This window comes from Propithecus coquereli, unplaced genomic scaffold (genome assembly GCF_000956105.1).
Source record: "Propithecus coquereli isolate 6110/MARCELLA unplaced genomic scaffold, Pcoq_1.0 Scaffold47, whole genome shotgun sequence".
NCBI lineage: Eukaryota > Metazoa > Chordata > Mammalia > Primates > Indriidae > Propithecus > Propithecus coquereli.
The window spans coordinates 6688828-6716757 of NW_012150507.1; the positions used below are offsets into that span (position 1 = coordinate 6688828).

A 27930-nucleotide genomic window follows, 5' to 3' on the forward strand; every position below is an offset into this window, starting at 1 on the left:
AGAAATGAAAGAAGATACATCACTACAGATCCCATAGACATAAAAAAAAATAATAAAGAAATACTATGAACAGCTCTATGTTTACAATTTGATAAGCTATTAGAAATGGGCTAATTCCTTAAAAGACACAATCTGCCAGTACACACACAAGAATAGACAATCTGAATAGCCCTATATTTATTAAAGAAATTGAATTAATAACTTTCTAAAACAGAAAGCATTAGTCCCAGATGGATTCACTAATACATTCTACCAAAGATTCCAGAAATAAATTATACCAATTCTCAATAATCTCTTTCAGAAGACAGACATATAGGGAATACTTCCTAACTCATTCTAGGAGCCAGCATCACCCTAATACCAAAACCAAAGAAAGACACTGCAAGAAAAGAAAACTATAGGCCAATAGCTCTCATAAACATAGATGCAAAAATTCTCAATAAATATTAGTAAATCAAATCCAACAACATATAAAAAGAATTATATATCATGATCACGTAGGATTTATCGCATGTATGCAAGGCTGGTTCAACATTTAAAAAATCAATTAATGTAATCCCTCACATCAACAGGTTAACAAAAAAAGATCGTAGATGCAGAAAAGGCTTTTGACAAAATCCACCACCTATTCACAATAAAAATTCTCAGTAAACTGGGACTAGAGAGGACCTGCCTTAACTTGAAAAAGAACAACTGTAGAAAACCTGTAGCTAAGCTCATACTTAATGGTGACAAATTAGAAGCTTAGATTAGGACTGAGGTAAAGATATTCCCTCTCACCACTTCTTTTCAACATTGTAATCAAAGTCCTAACTAATGCAATAATACAAGAAAAGGCAACAAAAAGTATACTGATTGGGAAGGAAGAAATAAAACTGTTTTTTTTTTCAATGACATGGTTGTCTATATAGAAAATCTGAAACAATAGACCAAAAAATCCCTGAAACTAAGAAGTGATTATAGCAAGGTCTCAGGACAAAGGTTAATATATAAAAGTTGAACATTTTCCTATATACCAGCAATGAACAAGTAGAATTTGAAATTAAAAACACAATACCATTTATGTTAGCATCCCCAAAATGAAATACTCAGGTACAAATCTAACAAAATATGTATAAGATATTATACATATATATGGAAATACACAAAAAACTGACATGAACATGGTTAGGAAAATTTAATATTGTGCATTCCTCCACCTTCATCTATAGATTCAATGTAATCCCCAATCAAAATACCAGAAAGCTATTTTGTGGATATCAACAAACTGATTCTAAAGTTTATGTGGAAAGGCAAAAGACTCAGAATGGCCAACACAATATTGGAGAAGAGCAAAGTAGAGGACTGATCTACTTGACTTCAAAACTCAATATAAAGCTATAGTAATTAAATAGACAAAGAATAGAGAAACAGACCAATGTAACAGAATAGAAAGCCCAGAAATAAACCCACGTAAATATAGTCAACTGATCTTTGACAAAAAGTAAAGGCAATACAGTGGAGAAAAGATAGTCATTATAACAAATGGTGCTGGAACAACTGGACAGCTACATGCAAAAATATGAATCTAGACACAGACCTTGCACCCTTCACAAAAATTGACCCCAAATGGATCACACAAGTCCAAATGGATCATAGACCTAAACATAAAACAAAATTATAAAACTTTCAGGAAGATAACAGAAGAAAACCTAGATGACTTTGGGTTTGGCAATGACTTTTTAGGTGACTTTTAGACACCAGAGGTATGATCTACAAAAGAAAGAATTGATAAGCTGAACTCATTAAAATTAAAAACTTGTGCTCTGTGAAAGACACTGTCAAAAGGATGAAAAGACAAGCCATAAACTAGAAGAAAATATTTGCAAAAGATATATCTGATAAAGGACTATCATCCAAAATATGCAACAAACTCTTAAAATTCAATTATAAAAAAACAATCTGATTAAAAAATGGGCCAAAGACCTTAACAGATACCTCATCAAAGAAGACATACAGATGGCTAAATAAGCTTATGAAAAGATTACCCACATCATATGTCATCAGAAAACTGCAAATTAAAACAACAGTGAAATACCACTATGTATGTATTAGAATGGCCCACATCCAGAACACTGACACCATCACATGCTGGCAAGGCTGTGCAACAACAGAACTCTCATTCACTGCTGGTGGGAATGCAAAATGGTACAGCCACTTTGGAAGACAGTTTGGTGGTTTCTTACAAAACTAAACATAGTCTTGCTATATGACCCAGCAATCATGCTCCTTGGTATTTACCCAAAGGAGTTGAAAACATGTTGACAGAAACACCCGCACACAGGTGTTAATAGCAGCTTCATTCCTAATTGCCAAAACTTGGAAGCACCCAACATGTCCTTCAGTAGGTGAATGGGTAAATAAACTGATACATCCAGACAATGGAATATTGTTCAGCACTGAAAAGAAATGAGCTATAAGCCATGAAAAGACATGGAGGAAACGTAAATGCACATTCCTAAGTGAAAGAAGCCAATCTGAAAAGTCTACTTACTGTATGTTTCCAACCATGTGACATTCTGGAAAAGGCAAAACTATGGTGACAGTAAGAAGATCAGTGGTTGCCAGGGGTTAGGGGAAAATGGGAAGAATAAGGGGAGCACGGAGAGTTTTCAGGGCAGTGAAACTACTCTGTGTGATTCTATAATGATGGCTATGTGCCATTATTTTTAAGGCTTTGTCCAAATCCACAGAATGTACAACACTAAGAGTGAACCCCAATGTCAACTATGGACTTTGGGTGATAACGATATTGTCAGTGTAAGTTTATCCATTATAGCAAATGTACCACTCTGGTGGGGGACGTTGATAACAGGGGAGGCTATGCATGCGGGGGCAAGGGATATATGTGATGATTCCGTACTTTTATCTCAAGTTTTTTGGGAACCTAAAACTGCTCTAAAAAATAAAGTCTTTAAATAAAACATTTTCCACAGACAGAACCCAATAAGCCATTAACCCCATTGGCTTGAGATGGGTAAGTTTATTGGACTGAATTCAATGAACACCTCTCTGGGGACCTAAGATTCACAAAGTTCTGTTCTGGCTTCTGAGAGACATTTAGATGAATCAGGCACATTGCCCTCACGCACACAGTCTAGAAGGGAAGACATGGGCACGCCACAATTGTAACACAGTCCTAGAAGTAACATGGAGGGAATGGTTCTGAAAGGGAGCTCAACAGAGAAGGTGATATTTAGTGGGGCTTTGAGGAATAAGAAAGAATAAGCAGAAATTCTGCAGGTAGAAGGGATGATGCAGGGAGTGCAAGAAGAAAGAAATATTTCACACAACTGGGAGAGCATGACCAAGGGGGAGAACAGAATGTATCTCTATGATGTATTGGGGGCATCAATAATATTCCAGTGTGGTTGGAACAAAGGCTACATGGGCTGGAGAGGAAAGGTCCGGGAGTGGAAAGTGGCTGTTCACAACAGGCAGTGCTAGCCTAAGGAGTTTGCATTTTACAACAAAACGGAACTCAGTGGAGGTTTCTGAATCAACAACAAACAGTGACCATAATTGTTTTGGCATGATAACAGGTATGTTGGTACATGTCTTTGTGATTTGTAGGAAGAGCACTATAAGAATAGATTGGAAAAGGGAAGGATTAAGAGTACGAAAATCAGCTACTACAACTGTTCAGGCGAGAGACGGTGCAAGCTTGATCTAAGGAAGTAATGGGAGATGTGTTAAATTGTCTTCATTTGCTCTTCCAGGTTACTTCCCATCTTTTTCCATCCTGTCCCCATTTTTCAGCACTGTGTGGACTGCATCCAATGGGCTCCCTAGCCTTTTGGCTTCTTGTTGGGTTTGGCAAGTGGGTGGCACTGACAGGAGGTGGATGTAGGAGGAAAGAAATTGGAGTTTTTATCCCTCAGTTCTCTTCCTGCCAAGTCACAGTTTGGTTATTCCACCAAAGGCTACAGTTTCTCTTGGGACATCTCCTATAGCTAGGGCTTTTGCTGAGTCTTAGTAACTACTCCCTGTTGTGCCTCTTTAGGCCAACAGGTCCTAATGGCAACCTGCTGTTGCTAGACCTGGGGTTGTGTGACAAATAGCTTCTTTATGAATCTCTCCTCTATTACCCCCACCTGAGTGTGCCATTTCTCTCCTGCTGGGCTCTTGACCTGGACAATGGGGATAGAAAGGAGGGGACGGAGATGAGAGATCCAAGGAGGTAGAACTGAGAGGTCTTGATAAGCAACTGGCTGTGATGGGGGACAAGAAAGGAGTGCTCATGGACCACGCGGAGGTCTTTTTGGCTTGGGCTACTGGAAGATGGAGATGTGATGGGAGGGAGACCATGGATTCAGTTTGAGCACGTTGAGTTGGAAGTGTCTGTGGGCATCCGTGGGGAGACACCCATATGTGGATCTAGAGTTCAGGAGAGAGAGGTCAGAACTGGAGTCATTGATATGAGAATCTTCTGAATTACATATGGTAGCTGAGGCCACAGAAACCAATGAGCTTTCTGAGGAAGAGAGAGCAAAAAAAGGATTGAAGATTAAACTTCTGCAGGGTTGAGAAGTGAAAGAGAGCCGAGGCAGAGAGATACCTGTGTCGATTCCAGATAAGCTGGTGTCATCATAGATAGGCAAGAACATGCCCCTAGGGCCTGGGATGCCATCTAGGGAGATTATAATAGAGACAGGGCCTCTGCTTAGTGTTACCCCAGATGTAGCCGAGCAGCGGGGGCTCCTGAGCAGATAGGGGAGGGTGAAAGAGGGCAACGGGCCCAGTGGAGGAGACCACCAACTACCAAGGAACCTGAGAAATGGAAGTGAAAGTCCAACTTAGTTTATTTCACAGACCTCATGTTTTGAGTCTTTACTGCTTTGGTTACTTTGGTCAAAAACGAAGGCCTTATTATTTCAAAGTAGTATAGCTTTAAATGTGATCTCATCATACGGTCCAAGAGAAAAGCAGGAAGTTCAGCAAAAGGATAAATGACAATGGGAAATAGACTCATTCGTATGGAAAAACTCTAAAAGGAGCACAATGCTGGTGCTGTGTTATAAATGAACAAGAAGGCTAAAGAAAGCAAGTGTAATAATGATTTCAACTGGCATTTGGAATTACCCGCAGTCTTTGCAGTGTAAATGGCAGAATACACCACTTCTGAATTTTACTGCTAACCACAGAGAAGGGAGAGGGTGCACAGTTCCCCCAAAGCTGGGATTCTTAACCTTTTGTGGGTAGTCACTGATCCTCATTGAGGAATCGAAGAAAAAATTTCTTTTCTCAGGAAAATGAATGCAAACATGCTCACACAGCAAGCACACATGTGATGTTACATACACTTGTAGAGGTTTTAGAAGAGACCTATTTTGTTAATTCTTTTACCTCTACTGCAAGACACATAGTAGATGCTCAAGAAATATTTATTAAGCAACTGAGTAAATAAATGAGGGAGGTGTTATGATTATATAATCACAGTCAAAATGCAAACATCTTCAGTAGGAGTAGGTAAGGTATTAGCACCCAATAATATGAATTCATTTATTCTAGTGATTCTCAACCCTAGTTGTACATTATAATCTCCTGGGGAAAGGAGGTAGCTTTTAAAAATATTAATGCCTTGTCTCCATCCTAGAACAACCTAATGAGAATGTAACAGTTGGGGCCTGGGCAACAGTATTCTTTAAAAGCTCTTGGATCATTCTATCATGCAGGCAGGCCTGAAGTCAATATAGTGGGTTAAAAGCTGTATCATTTAGTAGAGAGAAAGAATATGAAAGCATGGATATGATAACTAAGTTTTCAGGTAGGAAATCAGGCCCCACAATACAAATGATCGTCTCTTCCAATTACGCAGTACATTACATAGCACTGTAAGATGCATGGTCTCAGCCATACCCCAAAGACACACTTATTGGTTAAGCTAAGCAGGTGGTGGTGACTTGCCTCAGATCAAACCTAGGTCTATCAATGCAAACTCAGATCTTCTGAGCTGAGTATGTTGTTCTCATGATTTTGCCAAACTGCCTCTTAGAGGTTATCCTGAGTTAGAACAGGGGTTCCCCCTCCCAACAGTACCCAACTCAGGAGGTCTGGAGCCGGGTCTGGGAATCTGTCATTTCACAAGCACTGCTGGTGATGCCATTGCAAGGCCAGGTCTAGGGCAGCAGCTCTAGGTTGGGGCTGGGGTAGAGACAGGGTAGCAGAGGAGGCATGCCAGTCAGAATCACTAGGGAGGTTTTTCAAAGTGTATCTGCATCCCAGATCTAGGGAATCACCATGCAGGGGCGTTGAGGGTGAGTATACAGAAAGTGCTCGATTCTGATGCCACGTTCACCTCAGCTGAGAACCAACACATGGATGCGTCTTAGCAGCCCAGCCAGGTTCCTCCGGGGCCACTGCTGCAGGGGTGACACCTGGCCAGCTAGAGGCCGGCCCTGGGGGACAGGACCCTGGGCAGAGGCTGGCAGTGAGGGGGCAGGGCAGGTAATTAGGTACTGAAAGTATGCAGGAGAGTGCTAAGGGCAGGTGGAAGTGACAAAAACAAGCTTTGCTCACTTCACCGTTTTGGCCAGGGCTGGCCCTGGTGCAGAGTAACGGAAGCCGAGGTTGGAGGGTGAAAAACAGCGCAGTTTCCAGATCACTTCTGTTTTCCCCTTACCTCAGGCACACGTGTCAACCCTGAAAGTCCCAGGTGCCCACCTCTGCTGTGCTTGGCACATGGAAACGCTGAGTGAAACCAAGGTCAGGGCAGCAGAAACAACTTTCATAGGGTCCTGACAGCAGCTACGAAAGGTGCCCTTATGGGCCGACTGTGGGGGTGTCTGTGCTTAGGCATCAAAGACAGAGTGGGCTAGCGAGTTTGTGGAAGGGATGCCCAGCTCTGCTCTCCTTGAAGGAGAGAATAGATAACTTTCAGTTAATCATTCCCCTTGAAAATAGAAAGCACTTCTGCACATGTCAGCTATTATCATTCTTTCACCTTATTCTCCGTCTTACCCTCTTTGGGCAGTAGTTTTCATGGGCCTGTTCTGATTCCTTTGGTTGTGTACACTGACACAGACTCCCTACGTGATAGTGACGCAGGACCATGAGCCACTATTTTCACTGTTCAGCACAGAATTCAGGATTACCTGGAATGAATGGGAGGGTTTGGAAGGAAGAAGAGAGAGTCATGGTTCAAAGACTTTGAAGGGATTATCCTGTTAATTCTTTGAAAGTTTACCCTGGGACACAGTAAGCCAGTAGCAAACATCAAGATGGAGAGAGAGAGAGAGAGTGAGAGGTGTGTGTGTGTGTGTGTGTGTGTGTGTGTGTGAGACAGCCAAGGCAGGCTCTGCTTGATATTCTGTAACTACTTTGCTCTGCATCTTCTCAACAAGTGATACAGCCCAAACCTCCATATTTCATGTTTGACATACTCAGAAAATTGTTAACACTGCTTTCCACCATTTAAACTTGAGACTAGTTCACTGGCCAATTTCTCACCTGGACTGCCCAGTGGAGAGCCGTTTTACAGTCTTTATCCACAAGGGTGGGGTCTGCTCCCTTCTTCAACAGCACCTGGGCGTGTTGAGGCTGGTTGTGGAAAGCCGCCCAGTGGAGCGGTGTCATTCCCTGCAAAAGAACAATCAGAGGGGCAGACATGAGCTCAGGCCATCAGGAAGAAAACTTGAGCTCACGCTTTCTCCCCTGGCCTGGGGGCCATCCCCAGATGCCTTGGTTGCTGCCTGTGAGTTCATTCATTTGTTAATCCATCCATTCAACAGATATTTATTGAGCTTCTGCTTTGTGCCAGGCAAACAGGTGCTGAGCATACAAAAGTGAATAAGATAAACAACATCCTTACCCTCATGAAAATTGCACTGTGGTAAAGGAAGGCACAATAAATTTACATAAAAAAGCCAAACGATTTTCCAGATTGATAAATGCTATGAAGAATGCACACAGCAGGCTGTGAGAGAGAGTAACGAAGGGGTAGACTCTGTTCTTAATAGGCCTCTGTGACAAGAACTGGAGGAAGACGACAGCCAGCACCAAGCCACAGAGGCAGAGAGCATGTTCAAAGCATCACACTAGAACGCAATCCCCACCACCAGGGCAAGGACGTTGTCTGTCTTACCGCTGCTATCTCCAGTGCCTGGAACAGAGGCTGGAGAATCAGCTGTCGAGTGAATGAATGAAAGAGGCAGGAGAGGAGAGCGACGTGAGACGTGGTTGGAGAGGGAGGCAGGGGCTGATCCTGGGAGGATGGGATGGGTGATACCAACCCTGCATGAGGCATTTGCATTTTATTCTAAATTAATGGAAAGAGAGTGAAGGGTTTTAAGCAGGTGATGGCATGATCAGATGTACAGTGTTGAGAAGAAATCACTCTGGAACAGCTTGCAAAACAGAGCTGAAGGATTCAATCTGGTGAATCCCAGCTTCTTTCAGAGTTTAAGGTCATACGGTTTAGGTATAATCTAATAGTAAATGGGCTTATGCTGAGAAATGGTAGCCAAAAATAACCAGTATTATTTGGGAGCATACACTATGAAAAGATTGTCTCTCTTCTCCTTGCCCACTCATCTCAATTATGTGAGCTGTACCTAGAATGAACTGAGATTAAGATGCCTGGTAAAGGGGGTGATGGGTGTGGACAGCTTTGAAGCTTCTTTTAAGTCATCTCTGCAGATAACATAAAGACAGGAGACCCAACTTGGCCTTCTCTGCTCCTTCCAGGATGAGCTGAGTGGAGGAGATGGGCCTCAGCCTATTCAGAAGCATAGTAATAATAGCCAAGAGCAAATATTCATTGATCCTGAAACCTCCATGAGTTCTTATATCTATTATCTCGCTTAATCCTCCAAACAACCTTCTAGAGTAAGTGCTGTGGTGAAGTCTATTGCGTGTTCACCAAACTCTGTTTCCTCCAGGACACACAGACTTATTCCCCAGCCTCCCTGCAGACAGGTGCAGCCACAAGACTGAGTCTTGACCATTGGAATGTGGACAGAAGGGATAGAAACCGCATCCAGGCCTGGCCTAGACAACAAAGCCATGTAGTCCTCCACATCTTCGCTCTTTCCTCATGTGACAACTGAATGCAGAGGCGGACAAGGCTCTAGAAGATGCCGGAACCGTATGATTCAAAAGCCTGGGTCCTTGATTGGTGTGAAAGAACAGGGCCACCAGGCCAGCCAGCATTGGATGTGAGCAAGAAATAAGCTTTTATTGTGTCAGGCCACTGAGATTTTGAGTTGTTTGCTATAGTGTGCAGCCAACTCTGGCAGGTACAATTGTCTTTCTCATGTTATAGAAGAGGAAGCTGAGCTCTAGAGGACTTCCCGAGTCTTTGAGTACAGAACTGAATCTAGGGTTTGAGGTTTGTGGGGCACTGGGATTAGAATGTTAAATCCCCTCAAGCAGTTCCATATTTTAAATCCTTAAATTATGGTCTGCTTTCAAGTTTCAAGTGTCATTTAACAGTGAGCCTCCAGAGATACTCTTGAGGATATTTCAAGAAATTGGTTCCACATGGAAAAAAAATGCTCATCCAAAGGCAGTGGAACTTTTTGTTCATATTTTAATAGCTGAATACTTACTTGGAATTCAGAATAGCTCAGAATTCAGAATAGCCTTTAATGAATTCTCTTCATTTTTAATTGGGCCCACCGGGATTAGAAATCTGAGCACAAGAGGCCAGGGGTGGTGGCTCACGCTTGTAGTCCTAGCTACTCGGGAGGCTCAGGTGGGAGGATTGCTTGAGCTCAGGAGTTCGAGGTTGAAGTAAGCTATGATCATGCCACCGCACTCCAGCCTGGGTGACAGAGTGAGACCCTGTCTCTAAAAGAAAAAAGAGTCTTAACAGAAGGAAATGAGATTCTTTTTATTATACATGGATCACTCCTTTCCTAGTTCTTAGTCCCTTTTGTTTTAAGTCATGTTGGCACCATGAAGCGCCAACAGTGTTCAGGGGTAAAGACTTTGAGTCAATTTTCAAGTCACTGGAGTGTAAGACTCATGGGAGCAGAGCCCTTGTCTGTCTGTCTGGATCCCTAGAGCCTAGCACAGTGCCAGGCACCTTGCAGATGCTGAGTAAATACTTATTAAATCAACGAGTAACTTCTCACTGTTCTTGATTGAATGTTTTGCTTTTTAAAAATTTGGCTTTGCATTTTAAAGTCATACACCTAAGAAGGAAAGGCAGAACATGACTTCTCCCTTATAAAAAATGAACTTGTTTGATATGATCATTGTGACCAACTCATCAGTTGAAACTTGTCAGAATTTTTGATGAGTGCTCCAAATGATCCTGTCCTTTGTATAACTGTACTGTCAAAGGTGCGGTAGACAGATGGCAATGGCTATGCAGAGATGTGATTTAGTGATATGAGAATTCAGTGTGAAAATAAGGTTGTGAATTAAACTGTGGTTATGTGCTGTTAATTTTGGTCTCCTAAACACAGTTGCTAGGTGTTAAGAGTTATTCTCTTAAAACAACAACAAAACCCCTGCAAAATTCAACTCTTGCATATTTTGGTAAACAAATGGGTGGGAGGAACGTTATCATTTTTCATACACCTACTTGGTGCCAAGAGCTTTCTATATGTTATCTCACTGAATCTGTACAATGATCCCTAGGGGTAGGTACTTTTAGGCTCATTTTATAGGTGAGGAAACTGAAACACAAACAGGTTAAGTAACATGCCTAAGGTCATTGAATGAGTACATAGTAGAGCTGGGATTCAAATCCAGGTTTCTCTGACTCTGGAGAAAAAAAAAATGCTCTTTTCACATGTTATACTGATAAACTTTCATTCTGGAAATGAGCTGAGATGCTGAAAAATTCTTTTCTTTGTGATTTTAGGTGGATTCAAGGTCGTCTCACTTTTTAAAACAGTGGTTCTCACTAGGGTAAGGGCTGCCACTCTATGTTATTTGTTTCATTTGGCATTGCCTCTAGGCTCCTCCTAAAAGTGCAGCTGGAAAATATTATTTTTGTAAGATATAAAATATATATTATATTCATTCTCCCTTCCAGTCCACTCCTACCCTGAAATTTGGGAATATCCTTAGAAATAACTAGCAATCCTCTGAATGGCCCCAAATTAAGACTTCAATTACTTTATTACTTCTCTAAATACATTTATAATACAAATGGGTTGCAAACATTCAGTCAAGTTAAAAGAAATTTCCTGTTGCTTTTTTTTTTCAGTTGGGCTAATGAGAAATAAAAATAAATCTTCTTAGAGTTAATAATATGAAAACCAAAACTTTCAAAATCAGCTCAAGGGCAGTGGTTGGCATTGCACAACACTTCTTTTTTAGGAACATTTTCCTACAACTGCTTCCTTCTCCTTTCTTCAGCTTCTGTTGAGCCTGGAGACATTGTAGTTGCAGTTGTGTTATGTTAAGATTCTGGTAACCATTTAAGGGGCAGACTTCAGGCTTGGCAATTGGCGTCTACACTGAGCTGTGGCAGAAATCACGTTTAAGCTATGCTGCACAGAAAGGCAGATGCTGTAGCATATTCATTTGGTATGCCCGCTGCACTGAGCACACAGTGGGTGTTCAAGAAATGCTAACTGGGAGAATTAATTAGTGAACTGCAGGTTATCCAAGATCCCTTGGACTCATGGGGAGTATAAAATCAGAGTCTATCGGATGCAAGACAGCCATCTGTCTCCAAACTGTGAAGACTTTTCCTACCAGCTATTCCCTGCAGTTTCATTCAGGAATCAGTTGAGACTCCAAGGCATCTAGGAGCTGAAAATCTAGGAGTTACTAGCCAATAAGTTGCGACAAACACCCAGATGGCCCTGGTAACAGTAGAATTTTACTCTTTTGAAAAACAAAAACTATTGGTTCAAAAAGTGAAGAGTAATTCACATTCAGTTAAGAATATAAGCTCTCCAGAATGTTTTGAAGGGAAATGTTAAGTTTTAATTGACTTAGGATCCATTTTTAGATTGCTGATAGGACTAAATGTGTGTTCTAACTGTCAGGTGCATAGTAGGGTTGCTTTGGAACAGTGCTCTTGTGCGGATGAGTAATTCTGCACCTTGAACCTGTGCCACCACAATTTCAGTTATGGGCTTACAAGTCCTATCAGCTTCTCAGAACTTTGTTCTTTTTTTTCCCGCCAAAACCACTGTAACTTTTGTGTTTTCTGAACCAGAAATCTGATTTAGTGCTTAGCAGGTTTCATGTTTCAGAACTGCACTTTTAGACTGGCTGTAGCTGACACTGAAGGTACAGAGAGACAAATGTTGATGTGGCTGGGTGTGTGGTACACCCCTTGTTCTTGGTGCATGGGGGGGACAGGGTTGGAGCAGGTGGCTGAGACGTTAGCAAAACAATTCTAGATACTCCAAAGGATCTAGAGTTTCACAGACGTCCAATTTGGCTCTTATTGACATTTTGAAATTCATATACTATTAATAACCCAATCACATATGGCTACCCCCCACGAAAGTTATAGAAGGTCTTCCGTAGACAAAAAATTAGAATAAATGATAAACTTTAGAAGTACACATAGTTTTAAAAACTAGATGGTGTTATAAGTGAAGTATGGAAGCCATTTTCTTTCATTTTTATTTGGAAAAAATCTTATAGATCAGAAAGCTTAGTAAATTAATTCATTGTCCTTGTTTCGGAGTTTCCTACCAAATAGATAAACACTGAACATCATAATAGCCAAAGATTATAACTGAAGAGCAAAAATAATCTGTAGTTGGATTTTAGAATACTGGGAATGCCTGCTAATAATGCCGTTCTTTATTTTTTAATTTTTTTGAGACAGAGTCTTGCTCTGTTGCCCAGGCTAGAGTGCCATGGTGTCAGCCTAGCTCACAGCAACCTCTCTGCCTCAGCCTCCCAAGTAGCTGGGACTACAGGCATGCGCCACCATGCCCAGCTAATTTTTATATATATATATTTTTAGTTGTCCAGATCATTTCTTTCTATTTTTTAGTAGAGACGGCGTCTCGCTCTTGCTCAGGCTGGTCTCGAACTCCTGACCTTGAGCGATCCACCCGCCTTGGCCTCCCAGAGTGCTAGGATTACAGGCGTGAGCCAACACGCCTGGCCAATGCCATTCTTTAAACTCTCACTTTCTCCCTGTAATAATTCCCAGAATAATGTGTTTGACATTAAAAAAAAGACTTTAGAATGGAGATTTTCATAATTTAAATGAGACAAGGAAAATACAAGACAATAAAATACAAGAAAAAAACCCACTAAAACGAACTTAGCTCATGGAAATCTAGGAGCAGGTAACAAGAACAAACTTATAAAAAAAGCACCTTTAGAATAGAGGCCTAAGTTGTTATATTTATTTTTCAACAAAGCAGAGCATCTACATTCTCTTGCACTAAATTGTGAACACTATTATTAGAGCAGGGATGAAGCCTACATGAGACATAGTAGGTAATTAACAAATATTTGTTAAATGAATAAAATAACTATTTTCCTGTTTCAAGTAGATCACCATGGGAGGATATATAATTGTTCCACTCATTGCTCAAAATGTTTTTGGAAGATTTTTTTTAATTACTGCTAGAGTAAGGGTTCTATCCATGGATAGAAATAAGGATTTGTGTGAGATTGCATCAGAGAAATGATTACATCTTTATTTTCACTAACTTCTAATTAAAATTTGGCATTTTCTTTAATTATGAATATAGGCAACAACCCAAAGTATTGTTAACAGTACCTGTGACTTTGCCACCAATATAAACTACAGATAACTTTCCTGTCACATTAGCTATTGCAGATATCTCAAAATTTATATGTATTATTTACATGTAACGCTACTTCAAATTGTAGTAGTTGTCCCATAATGCATTAATAAAAAAGTTTGTATATTACTATTATAAATTTGTTCTTTAAAATATTTTGATAACTGTATTTCAATGTAATTGATTTCTTTTGTAATCCCATATTTTTTATTTTATGCAATTTCAGATATTTTTCTAGGAAAGTGTCTATAGGCTTCACCAGCACATGAAAGGTGTCTATATCACAAAAATGGATAAGGACTACTGCTCTAGAGTCTATAGGACATTTTTTGAAGATTCTAGATTATATAAAATTTGCTTATTTTTTCATATGGACACCTCTACTACCATAAAAATCTTATATTTTGGGGAGTAGAGTTTGGAAATAACAAAATCACCTGGAGTCAAGTCTGGTAAATAAATTGGGTAGTTAAATTGCATCAAGAAAATAAAGGGAGAAAGGGCCATAAAATAATACAACTTTTTCTTGAATTTAATTCTTTTTCTCTAATTTTTTGAGCTTCAAATTACTAAGCTCTTAATAGATTCTAGGGATACAAAGATGAAAAAGACATGGCTTGCCTCTAGAAATTTATGAGGTTAGGAGAATGGGGGGCAGGGAAGGAGGTGAGGGCTCCTAAGTAGTAGCAACCCTATTCCACTTTTTAAAGGTGTTCAGTTTTAGGATAAAAATTCTGGTGCACTCAAAATAATTTGCTTTACTATTTTACCTTTTGCTGTTAAGTTAAAAGCTTTCTAGAGTCAGAGACTGTTTCTTTTGATTTTGCCTTTATAGTGCACAATATCTGCTTATGGTTATATCTTAGGAATATAGTAAGTGGAATTGGTGCTAAGAATTATGTACAAAAGTTCACATCTGTTTTTGCAACTTATTTCTCAAAGTACTGTTAAAATTGAAGTTTGGATTGTCAGGCTGCTCACAAAAATCTACTTACATAAGAACATGTATTTAATATAGAATTAACAATACATTCTAAATACCATGCATGCCAGTGTTTCTCTGGATAAATGCATTCAGAGTTCTAACCCAGATGCTGATGGCTCACAGCCCCTCTTGGTGGAGTGTGCTTCTTGTCAAAGCTAAAATGAGAACAGGAGAGGTTAGAGTCCAGTTGGGTAGCAACTTCTTAACTCCCTATAGCAGCAATAGACAAGCCTCTATGTCAATGATTCCCCTGAGGTCCTGATTTGAAGAACAAAAGCACCAAGGACAATCTGACCCCATCTTGCTTTCCCACAGTGTCAAACTCTGCAGTGTGGATAGCTTCTAAATAAGTCACTTTAAAATTAGGCTGTGTGGTTAATGAAACAGGAAAAACAAACAGATCGTTGGAACAGAACAAAGAGTTCAGAAATGCAACCACATATTTAAAAAAATCCTGTAACAAGTTAAAAGATACTTAGCATAATGTAATTCAGTTCTTTGGGTTAAGGAAGGCCGCCTTAAAAAGACATCAAAAGAAAAGCAGGAACAGACAAGAATGATCATTTTCATTACATTATATTTTTAAAGTTCTGTACAAGACACTATGAACAGTTCTAAAATAGGCAACAGCCTGTGAAAAAATATTTACAACCCAACAAAGAATTAATGTTAAAAATATAAAATAAACTCCTATGAATAAAAAGAAAATGATAAGTAATCCAATAGATCAATGGACAAAGAATACAAACAGGCCAGTCACAAAAGAAGATATAAAAAAGACTACTATCTCTATGAAATGATGCTCAATTTCATTAATCAGGAAAATTCAAATAACAACAAGAAAATCCAGCAACAACTGGAAAAAGAAAACAACTACTTACACAGCTGGTGGAGCTATAAATTGATATAGCTATTTTGGGAGAATAATTAGGCAGGGTGTATTAAAAATAAAAATGTACACTACTACTTAACAATTCTTCTAGAGAAACACTTGTATAAAGTACTCAAGTAGGCTTGAACAAAAAACACTCTTTAGATTACTGTTTATGGTGGTGAGAACCTAGAGACAACCAAAATATCCATTCCTGGGAGAATGGCTAAATAAGTGAGGTATTTTCATAATATGGAACACTATGACGCCATTAAAAGGAATGAGCCAGATCTATATGTATCAAGAGTTCTAAAACATATTCTAGAATTCAAAAAGCAAAGTTGCAGAACAACATATAAAGTGATATGTTTTATGTAATACTCCACAGTTCCTGTGAATATATATAAAAGACTGGGAAAGAGACACATCAAACAGTGATTACGGGGGGCGGGGGGCAAAGGTGGTGGGGTAGAAGTAATTAAGGACTTCTTAGCATTACTTCTAATATTTAAACTTTTAAAAAGCAAATGTGTTCATGTATTACTTATATAAGTAAAAACTAATAATACAAAAGAGTTGTTTCCAGTCACTAAACTCAGATCAGGATAGCCTCTGGGTGATATTCACTTCCCCGACATAAAATAAGATTATGTTTTATTTTGCTTGAGTAGTTATAGAATGGCTTCAGAAGTTGAATTTTTTTCTTCCTTCCCTCTATCTCTCCATTCCTTAGTTTCAGTTTTCAATTGAATATATCTGTTAATGAAGTTAGATTTCTACTAATTGATTCTTTAATCTTTAACCATTATTGTGATAATTTGGGGACTCCTTCAGTTATTCCTGGAAAATAATTTCATTAAACTAGGTAGGGCTATGCCTTGCTCTTTCCTCTTGGCAGTAGGAAACCATAATGCCTCTCAGGCACTAACTTACCCTTTCCCTCATTGCTTTTGGCTTCACTCTTTTTTGCTTCCTGGAATTTAGCAGGTATAGGGTGTGTGTGTCTGTCTGTTTTACATATACAATGTTGGCTGCATGGTGCTTAGAGCTCAATGAAAAATGATGGAGAGAAGGAGAGAGAGGAGATTGCTTGTTCAAAACACTGAGTAGCCAAAGCAATGAATGAAAAAGAAAGCCTGGGCTGTGTCTCTCCATTTCAGAAGTATTCTTATTTCTCAACGGCAAGAGCTTTGCCCTTGCAAATTTATTCTGATTGGCTCATGCTAGCAATGACATACACACACACACACACACACACACACACACACACACACATATATATGTATAATTAATTTATATTTATATGTAATATATATTATTAATATATTGTCAAAAGACAAAATTACAACAGATTTAAAGGTCTTAATTGGCTTTTTTTAAATTCTAAAATTGGGCGACATTTCATTCCATAAAATAGAATATGTGTTTGGGTGATGGCTACCCAAAACTGCATTTGTACACCTTAAAATTATACAAATAAAATTTTAAAAAGGAAAAAAAAAATTGAATAAATGTGCCAATGAGCCGGGCAGAGGAGGTTGTTTTGAAGACAGAGAAGGGCTGAATAAAGCAGAAGCTAAGAACAAAAATCAGATTGGTCATTTCAAAGTTACTTTTCATGAAAGGTGGAAACAGGAAAACAGAACAATAGAGATATAAACTGATTGGTCAACATCAGGTTTATTTTAGATTACTTTTTGTTGTAAAGATTAAAGGCAGAGGGAATTTCATTATCATGCTGATTGAAACTGGTTTGTTTGGGAAATTTGGCTATTATCTTTCCCCTGATTTCTCAGAAGGTCAGATAACAACTTAGTTTCAGTTTGGTAACTTGAAACTTAAGGAGGTGTGATCCCATTTTGATTTTTAGTCTGGTTTGTGGGAGCCTAGGGTAGGAGCTCAGGCCAAAACAATAGCCTCTTAAATTTTTATTTAACAATACTATATATAATGCACATATTTATAAACATGTGTATTTATATATTAAAAATACATAGTATGAAAAATACAGGCTAGCACTGGCAGTTGGTTTCAGGCGGATTTCAGACATGCTGTGACAGGGACCCGGGAGGGCTGTGACACTGGGTAGGCAGTGACCCTGTCGAATCCCCTGCTCTGCTGAGTCTGCTCTCTGAGCTTAAAACCCGATGGATCCAAATGCTGGTGTAATAGCAGGAGGAATCTTTTCACATAGGTCACTTTGCATGAGGAGGAACAGGGGACTTTTCCAATATTTACCACATATTATCTGCAAGGTGTTAACAATTACTACTCGAGAAAGATCTGTGTCTACTTTCATTATCTCCACCAGCTAGGTGCCTCCCAGGGTAGGGAAAAATAGGAAACTAGGCCTTTGTTGGGGGATGTTAGCTCAGCTGAGGGGTAGACCAGCTAGAGGTCTCTGAGTGGAAATAGCTTTAGGTTATGAATGACCAAGTCTGCCACCTTTCTAAGTAAGACCCAGTTTGGGGGGTGAGGGCAGGGTTTGGATGTGGAAGAAGTAGTTGGCAACTTGCCTAAAATCTATAAGTTCACAATCTGCTGACATGAACTGTAGCCACTCAAGCTCTCTGCCTTCACGCCATGGGCAGAGAGTGACCAGAGTGTGCTGTCTCATCGCTGGTTCTCATTTTTAAAGCAGAAGTTTAAAACAGAGCAATCCTCTTTCCTCTGGGGTTTTGCTTTAAACCGCTGAAGATGTGGGGAGCGAAAGCAGCCTGTGACCACCAAGCTGGGGAGGTGTCCAAGCTCAGGCTGAGGCTGCAGAGCAGGGGCTTTTTGGTGTGGTCATTAAAGCAGAAGCAGGACTTTAATGCAGCTCAAGACAGATGCGGGGTCCCTCCCACAAGAAAACTCTTAGCAGGCTTACCCCTACCCCGTTGCCTATGGCAAGCTGGCTTCCTTGAAAATAATGTGATTGGCATCTTTGTATATGCATTTTGAATGTTATCAGACTTTCTCAGTGAGATGCCCCAAACCAAGCACATATTATTTGTTTTAAAAATCCATTAAAAACCAGGCATTTAAATTGGTTTTGAGATTCTTGTTAAAGAAATCGGGCTGGCTAATGAAAATTAGTTTTAATTTTAAAAGAGCTAAGCAGATATAAGAAGACTCTAAGCTACTCTGCGGCAGGTCAGCTTAGTGTCTGATCCAGTTTCCCTCAAGAACTTTGTTCAAGAGTATGGAACAGTATTTTTGGAAGCCTTCTACAATATTGTCTTTGTAACATGAAGAAAACAGCAATTGTGATCATTGGGATTAATAATGTGGCATCTAGAGCAGGTAGCCTGAAATTATTATCTCTGTCGTCTTTTTCTTTTCTTTTCTTTTTTTTTTTTTCCGAGACGAGGTCTCACTATGTTGCCCAGGCTGGATTTGAACTCCCAGGCTCAAGCAATCCTTCCACCGTAGCCTCCCAAGTGACTACAGGTGTACACCTCTGCTCCCAGCTCTCTGTCACCTCTCACTCAGAGAGAGCACATCTGGAGCCATAGTTTGCCATCTAAGTTTCTGGAACTTGACAAGACAGGAGAGAGAGCAGTATTTATTTCTCAATGTCCAGAGGGAAATTACAAAATTTCAGTCGTATGGTAAATGCTTAAGTACTTAATGCAATAAAGTCCTTCCCTATTAAAAGCTACTCACACCCATGGTGGGGATAAATTTCTGAGGATTAATGGTGGAAACAAAGGTTTCCCTTTCAGCATAGGAACACAAAAATATACTCCACCCCTCTTTGTGGCTTCATGAGAGGGAGCACAATGGTTCTGGAAAAGCCCTTCCTTCCATGCCTGCATGCAAAATGGCACCTGTTGCTTGAGAGGGCAGACTCACCTCACTGTCCTGGTGATTAATCTCACTGAGGCTCGACTGTTGCAACAGGACTGTCAGGAGCCTGTAAGGAAAAACAGGAGAAACGGCTCTAAAGAACAGTCATGGTGCTCTTGGAACCAGTATAAGAACACATTAGAAATACAGTCAGTTGAATGCTTCCAAATAAAGGTGAGGGCTCTTCCCTATTCTCTAGGGCAAAGATCTGTGGAAAAGAAGCAAGCGTGAAGGGTAAGAAGGCATCTGTGAGGAGCACCTTTGCTGCCCCTGGAGGGGCCAAGGGACTTAGAGGCTTATTGTATTCACCAGGGCTATGTCACCTAGCCATGCCCTTTAAGAACCAAAATCATCTAGTGCTTACTCTATTGATTTTGCAAAAACCTCTAGAGTGCTTTCAAACTGCTTCACTCCTAGGTGCATATGCCTTTTAAATGCATAGATCACAGCAGGAGGTAGTCAGCATGTACAACTTTGCTCACTCTTGGTGAAATATGCAAATATATGAGCATGAGATGACAGTAATCCGTGTGAAGTAACTCTCAACGATTCTGAAATTCAAACTCTTAGCTGCGCTGGGTTGACTGAAGTCAATGCTTCATCTGCGAGAGAGAAGCAGCTGAGCACAGTGGCTGGCAACTCAGGGTCTAGGATTCTGACTGCCTAGGCTCACATGCCAGCCCTGCCACTGATTAGCTCTGTAACCTCAGGCTAATTACTTACCCCCTCTGTGCCTAAGCCTCCTCATCTTGAGACAGAGGTAGTAAAAACTACCAGTCTTATAGCTCAGAGTGAGGATTAGATGAGTTAATATACATAAAGCATTTAGAGCATGTCTGGAACACACTATGTAAGTTCTAGAACACTTAACCCTAGAAGTTTGAACCCTGGCTCCATCTTAGAATTGCCTGGGGAGATTTTTTTTAAAACCACAAATACCTGGCCTCCATACTCAGAGTTTCTAACTCAGTGAGTCTGGGGAGAAGCCCAGCTTCTATAGATTAAAAAAGATGTTCAAGGAACTCTGGTAAACAGCAAGGTTTGGAAACTATTGAGAAAGGTGCAAAATGAATTAATCAATGATTACTCAGCAAGATGCTAAAGAATAGTATATGGGCAGACAATGAAAGAAATTCAGAAATTATTTTTAGAAGAATATTTTGAAAAATGAAATTATTTAATCTCTTCCCCAAATTTTCATTGTCTTTCAGCTTAGATGACATCTAAAACCCTAGGTATTAAGTTGTTCCTTACAATAGAAGAAAAGAAAGGTACACTAATCAGATTGCCTTAGGAAATGTAATACAGGGAGAGCTTCAATAGGGATGGACTTCTGGTTATTTGCTGTAGAGGTGAAATAACCAGGAAGCCTGTGCTTTAAATTTAGTTTGTCACTGTCTTTCGGGGAGCCAGGTTCATGCTGAGATTTGATTCTGGCCTCACTGCTGCATGAGCCCTCTGAGTTTCTGTATGCTCGTGTATATCCTAGGGTAACAACAGCAGCGGAGATGTTGAGGTTCGAATGGCCCAATAGGCACAAAGCTCCTGGTACACAGACCTTAAAGGAACAATGGCTATTACTGCAGGTGGCACATCTCTTTTATGCTTTCTAAATTCTAGATGCATTCTCTATCTCATGGGAAGACACTATAAAAATAATTGCATTTTGGGTGACACTATTTTTGTCTTTGTTATTATTTCACCACTGTATATATTTTTCTTTATGGACGCTTTATGGATGGGGGCAAGGCTTAACTGGTGACTGTCCTTGCTCTATTTTTTTTTTCCTTTCTCTTCCTTCTCTCTCTCTCATTATCAGCCATTGTTTCCTCTCTAGGGCCCACCTGGACTAAAGTGCTGGGAGAGAGTGTGAGGAAAGGCAGGTCAGCTGTGGTCCAATGTGGTCATCCTCAGTTAACCCTGAGCAGACAGGATCTTCTGGGGCAGAAGTGATCACTTTGAGGGAAGAGGGGCTCTGAGCAGATTGGGGGTGGGGTGAGCAAGACCTCTTGTCACATCCTGGGTGGGCCTCTCAAAGCTGTGGGATGAACCTGGTACTGACATATTTCTCTATTTTCCTCACAAATCCACCTTTTCTCTGAAATGTCCTGCTCTGAGGCTGACCTCTGAGGACGGCATCAACCAGGTACCCTTGCCCTCTGACCTCCTACTGGGTCTGGCTAGGGAGAACTGGCAGGAGGAGGGAAGAAGCCAGCTCCTTTTCTGGTAGTGATTGCATTTCTCCACCGAAGGCCCAGGCTCCTACAGCTGGAGCCACCACCACAGCTCTCAGAAGGTTCCAGTACCAACTCGCTTCCTTGCCTCTTTTGGCCTAGGGGGTGGTAATATTTTCCTGCTCTTTTGGCGAGTATGCTCTTGTTAACCAATTTCTTGTCAGTTAATTTTAAATAGTCTTTCTCTAGACTTTCTTCAGGTGCCTCCTTTAACATTCCATGTCTTCCCTGTCACGGCCCTGCCAGATACACGCTGATCTGTGCCGCCTGACTCCATCAATTTCTAAGTCTCTGAGACTCACTGATCTTCAAAGCTGGACACAAATGGTCAGATAAAGGCCCTCACCCTCACCTTCACTCTTTTTACCTCATTTTATGAGAGCAAAGAACCTGAAGCCCTATGAGGCTTACCAAGGTCATCACACAGGCCTTTAACCTGGCTTGAACTAGAAATCAGGTATCCTGTTTCCAGTCTGCTGCTTCCTTGTTGTTCTGTGGTACCGGGTTAATCTGCAAGATACAGTCCCGTATCTGTCTCAATCACTACACTATTTGCAGCTCTCTTTCTGCTTTCCCTGAGCCCCTGTTTTGTGCAATGGTGGCCCAGGAGTCTTTCTTTCACAACCCCCATTAATACCAGTCCAGACTCCCTCTTACCCTCAGATCTCCGAGGCAGCAGCATGAAGCCCACCTTGTCCCCGGTGCCAGGACAGCAGGCCTGGACCCCAGCAGGAGCAGCCAGCCCTGACGCCAGGGCCCAGCTGCTTCCCAACCAGCTAGTGAGCTTGAGCAAGTTAGGAGACTCCGGTGGCCTACATTTTCTTATCTGTAAAATAGAGAGCATAATACCTACTTCCCAAAGACTTGTTGGGACTTTAAGTGAGTTGATGGGTACAAAGCACTTAGGATAGCCTTTACATGTCATAATGTCTTATGCAATGATTTTTTTAAAGCCCCTACCCTTTATTTTCTGCATCTCGCTTGATTACCATTAAGTGATTGGTGGGTCAGAGAGAGAGAGAGAGAGAGATCAGCCAGAAGCATCCTGGAGGCAACTTATTTCTGTGAGCTTTTCTGTTTTGCTGGCCCCTCAGGCTGCTATCAGCCCTGGAGCTGGCTGTCCCAGGGGTTGGTGGGAGAAATGGTCCCCCAGCCAGCTGTCTGCCCTTCCTGTCCCTGAAGCTTCCTGGATGCAAGAGCACGCCGTAGGGAGACATCCACTGAGGGTAGAACACACCACCTGGTAACTAGAGACCAGGACCCCAGGGAGATGATTCCTTCCTCCCTCGGGCTGTAGTCAAGAGTGATAAAAAGAGGCAGAGCTGCTGGTGCTCTGGCAGGGAGAGAAAAAAAAAAAATCTGCCAGTAGCCATGGAGACCATGAAAAAGACCTTCAGAGAGTCCCGTGGCAGCTTTCAGAGGGAATTGCTGCTTGCCTTCCAACACTAGCACGCTCAGCTTGTACAAACACAACTCTGTTCTCTTTGGAGCTTTGTCTCTATGATCATGCCCCCTCTGTCACACGGGTGCCCTCTGAGTGTCCCAGCCAAAGGAGCAAGAAAGCTCCGTGGGGAGCTGAAAGGAAGAAAACTCAGACTTGCTGAGAAGCAGAGGGTTCAAAGCAGGAAGGAGAATCAGAGATGAAACCTGTGCTGCTTTGCTTTTGTCAGCCCAACGTACCTCCGTGTTCATAACTACAAATCACTTATGCCTGCGTCAGCTTCCATCCCCGCTGAGTGGGGGTTTAGCTAAGGATGTAGACTGGAATTGATTGGTTTGTTGGGGAGCTGTTTCTACCAGAGAACCAAAAATCCCTCTGGAGGCAAAGAGCTAATTGTTTATAAGCAGCTTGGGTTTGAGGCTTCCCTCTGCATAACCTCCAGCGAGCACCAAGTGGAAGGAGCTTGCTGTTTGGACATCAAAGGGTCAGCAGATTTTAGAAACTAGTATGATCACCTGAGCACAAGACCACCCTGTGGCCTGTACATACTACTTATGATTAGGGGAAAGTACAGACATATACACAGTAACAAAGATAGCAAAGGGAGTTGAATGGTTGAGTTTAATGTTCATTGGGTTCTGAAATCTAGCAGCAGTCTACATTCCAGGGTCACCACAAACAGGAGTGAGTGCTGTTCACACCCCGACAACCTCTGCAGTAAATGTGTGTGCATGCTGGTGGGATGCTGGACTGCATGTACAGGAGCCTGTACTACATATAGTAAAACAAGAAAACTAGTAAAGAAATGAGACAAAGAGAAAACAAGGGCAAGATAAAGAAGATGTGACCTAGATCCTACAGGCGTGCCAGAGATGAGAAACAAATTGAGTTTTGAATTTTCTTTTTTTTTTTTTTTGAGACAGAGTCTCACTCTCTTTCCTGGGCTAGAGTGCCATGGCATCAGCCTAGCTCACAGCAACCTCAAACTCCTGGGATCAAGCGATCCTCCTGCCTCAGCCTCCCGAGTAGCTGGGACTACAGGCGTGTGCCATGACCCTGCTAATTTCTTTCTATTTTTAGTAGATACAGGGTCTCGCTCTTGCTCAGGTTGGTCTCGAACTCCTGAGCTCAAACAATCCACCTGCCTCAGCCTCCCAGAGAGCTAGGATTACAGGCGTGAGCCACCACGCCCGGCCAAGTTTTGAATTTTCTAAACATCCAAAGAGAGAAATATGATCTTAAGTCACAATGTCCATATAAAATAAAAAATAATTTCTCAGGAGAAGCATAGCAATTTCTTCTTTAGTAGGAATTTTTCTTAAAGTTATTCATGTAGGATGTTTTGGGTGCTATAATGGACAAAATATACCCTGACAGTGAGCCAATGAATTTTGTAAGGCTGTTTCTTATAAGGTCTCTCAATAAAGGCCAAGGGTTTAATGACAAAATATGACCATTAAAATAAATTCTACAAGGTCCACAAGAGTGGGTCTCAGGAGCACAGCACACCTATGGGCAGGTTATTTTCACACATGCTGTGGGCAATTATTTTCCATGTGCTCCAGTTTCCTCATCCGTAAAATGGGGATAGAAATATTATTACCTACTGCATAGAGGTGTGGTAAGGATTAGATGAGGTAGTACACAAAAAGCACTTAGAACTTTGCTCAGAGCATGAGCATGGTAAACAGCCAATGTTGTTATCATTGTCGTCATCATTGTAAATTATTAATAAATGCAAACCCATATGTTTTAGTGGTCAGCCAGGCTGGCCTGAAGCTGTGTCCACTTAGGAAAAGCGAATGCTCAAACAGGCTTGCATCATGGTTGCAGGATTAGGAAGTGCCTACAAGCCAGACCAGATTTTATTTTTTCTCAGAAAACAATTCTGGGTTCATGCTGACACACAAACAAATGGGTGACTGGAGCTCACTTTCTCTGCAACAGAGCATGGCTTGGTTAGTTTCTACCTTAAACATTTAATTCAGATGTATCAAACTTGGCCATGGTCATAAAATTTCTCAATAAAACAACTATAAAATATCTAATTTTAACAGTGTAATTCCATAGGGAACTCTTAAGGCAAGCTAGTTTCCCAAGGTTCTGTAGGTAACCAAACTATAGTCATGTGTCGCTTAACAATGGGGATATTTTCTGAGAAATTAGTTGTTAGGCAATTTTGTCATTGTGCAAACATCATAGAGCATACTTACACAAATAGATGGTATAGCCTACTACAGCAAGTTACTGTACTGAATACTGTAGGCAACTATAACACAATGATATGTATTTGTGTATCTAAACATATCTAAACATAGAAAAAGTATAATAAAAATGTGGCATTATAATCTTATGGGACCATCATCACATATGCAGTCTGTTGACAAAAATGTTGTTATACGGTGCATGACTATAGTTGATTTGCTATATGGGTTTTAACCCAATTAATTGTGGGGGAATATTTACCAGAAATAATGATTTTGATTTTGGAATAATTAACCTTTGGGTTTTATTAGTCAAAGCAGCTAGCATTACCATAACTAAAGCAGAATTTTATCTTCAGAATCAGTTAAGGATCCTTTTAGGACAATAAAACTATGTCAACAGCACACAGAGGATGTTTATTTTTCTGTTTTCAACTCATCCAAGTGTGATGGCTGGGTCATTTGGTACAATTTTAAGAGAAGGGGAAGCCACAGCTCTCTGCTCTTCCAGTTCTAGCAATGCCATGTAGATCCTAGAGCATCTAGGGGCACTGCTAGGCATGATAACAAGTAGACATGCAAGTCTGTAAGAGAGGAAGTACTCTTGGATTGGTTTTCAATTTATTATTGCAATGATTTCAGAGGATGAACGTAATCAACGGACCAAATTGACCTTGAATGACTCTTAGGTGCAATGGGTTAAGGGCAGAGAGGGCTAGCTTTTCATCAAAATCCATGTTCCCCTTCCATGGATTGGAGTTAACTGTTGGGAGGTAGATTCCTGGCAAGAAATATATTCCTGAGGGCTCCTCATACCCAGATAGGGTCAAATGACTAGTCCTTATTAAGGAATGTGAGCAGAAGTGAATTGTGTTATTTGCAGGCTGAGGGTTTAAGAAACTGAGTGAGGCTTCTCTATACAGTAATCCCCCCTTAATCTGTAGTCTTGCTTTCTACGGTTTCAGTTACCTGTGGTCCACCGAGGTTCAAAAATATTCAGTGAAAAATTCCAGAAATAAACAACTCATAGGTTTTAACTTATGCATTGTTCTGATTAGTGTGATAAAATCTGGCACTGTCCCATCTGAGTGATGAATCATCCCTTTGTCCAGTGTATCCGCGCTGTCTCCACCACCTGCCCATTAGTCTCTTAGGAACCATCTTGGTTATCAGATCAACTGTTTCGTATCACAGTGCTTGTGTTCAAGTTACTCTTACCTTACTTCATAATGTCCCCAAAGCACAAGAGTAGTGATGCTGGCATATTCTTATAATTGCTCTATTTTTTTATTAGTTATTGTTGTTCATCTCTTGCTGGACCTAATTTATAAATTAAATTTTATAGGTTATGTATGTATGGGAAAAAACATAGTATATATAGAATTTGGTACTATCTATGAGTTTAGGCATCCACTGGGGTCTTGGAATGTATCCCTCAGGAGAAGGGAAGACCACTGTGCTCCTCTTTCCCCATCTGCAGCCTGAATGAAGGGTATTCTGTGATCCTAGGGGACGATGGAGCCACAAAATGGGAGAAGCCGGGGTCCCTGAATCACCACGTGGCAGGGAGCCACCCACTACCCACCCTGCGCTATCCACCCTCCACCTACGCTGGAGTGTTACATGAGTGAGAAATAAATTTTTATTGTGTTAAAACATTGAAGCTTTGGTTTTTATTTGTTAAAACAGCTATTATTACCATACTTAAGTAGGCTTTTATCTTCCAGAATCAGTTAGTATGTTTTTTGTCTTTTTAAAAATTTTTTCGCTTATAGCCCCTCAACAGAACAGTTAGTAGATTTTGAAATGACTGTTCTGGAGCAAGTAAAAGCAATTAGGTAGAGTGAATCAAGGCAGAACAATCCAATAAGGTACATTTTAAACTTATTTCCTAAAGACCACTCCTGGGAAAACTATGCTTTTGTGAGTAAATATTTGTGTGGATTGTCTAGAAAAGTCATTCTTTCTTTTCTCTCCCTAATTCATCAAGAGGGAGTCATCCCTCATGATGTCTATTGATTATGAGCTGTCTGGGCTTGCTGTTTCTTCTCTAAACATCCTTGTTTTGTTGGGCTTTGGGTAAATCCTATTTTTCTGTTATTTTTGGATAGAGTCCAAGATAATAAGGGGTAATTCTTGGGAATAGTTCTGGAATTTCCCAAGCCCTTTTACTTTACTGTAAAATAGACTGAAATGAAGAGATCTGGTTATCTCGCAATTTGGAAGATTAGGGCCTTGGGCTCTTCAACCCAGACAGAGCTTTAGATTTGGTTTCTGGACACCGGTGTAGAGAGTGGAGCACACAGAATACACTTCCCATGGTGCTGGCCAGTGGCCTAGACTTGGCAATGCTCAATTCCTGTCAGAGGCATGTTCTACACAGCAGAAGTTGAGAAGAGCCCACAATGTTACTGATTCCATAGTGGGAAATGGAAATAGCTCTTAACAGCTGTTTGGAGGGGCTTTCAAAAGAACAGGGATGGAGACCATGTAGACACAGAGGAATGGGGAAGCTACCCTTGGTGTGGGCAAAACTTTTTCCTTGGTTGCTCAAGTGTCTTACAAAAATGTGACCTTCTTCACTTTTTTTGTTTTCTTTTTGTAAATTTTTATGAAAGGGGGGGAGTGAGGAAAGAAGGT

The 27930-nt window shown here is 40.7% G+C and overlaps 1 protein-coding gene across 1 annotated transcript in view; it reads right to left on the minus strand.

Moving 5' to 3' along the window:
* Positions 1 to 27930, minus strand: part of ANKRD55 (ankyrin repeat domain 55) — a 145243-nt gene that overhangs the window by 62535 nt on the left and 54778 nt on the right. The window contains 2 exon segments of the mRNA XM_012655279.1: positions 7489 to 7617; positions 19418 to 19478. Of these exon segments, the coding sequence (XP_012510733.1) occupies positions 7489 to 7617; positions 19418 to 19478 (190 nt within the window).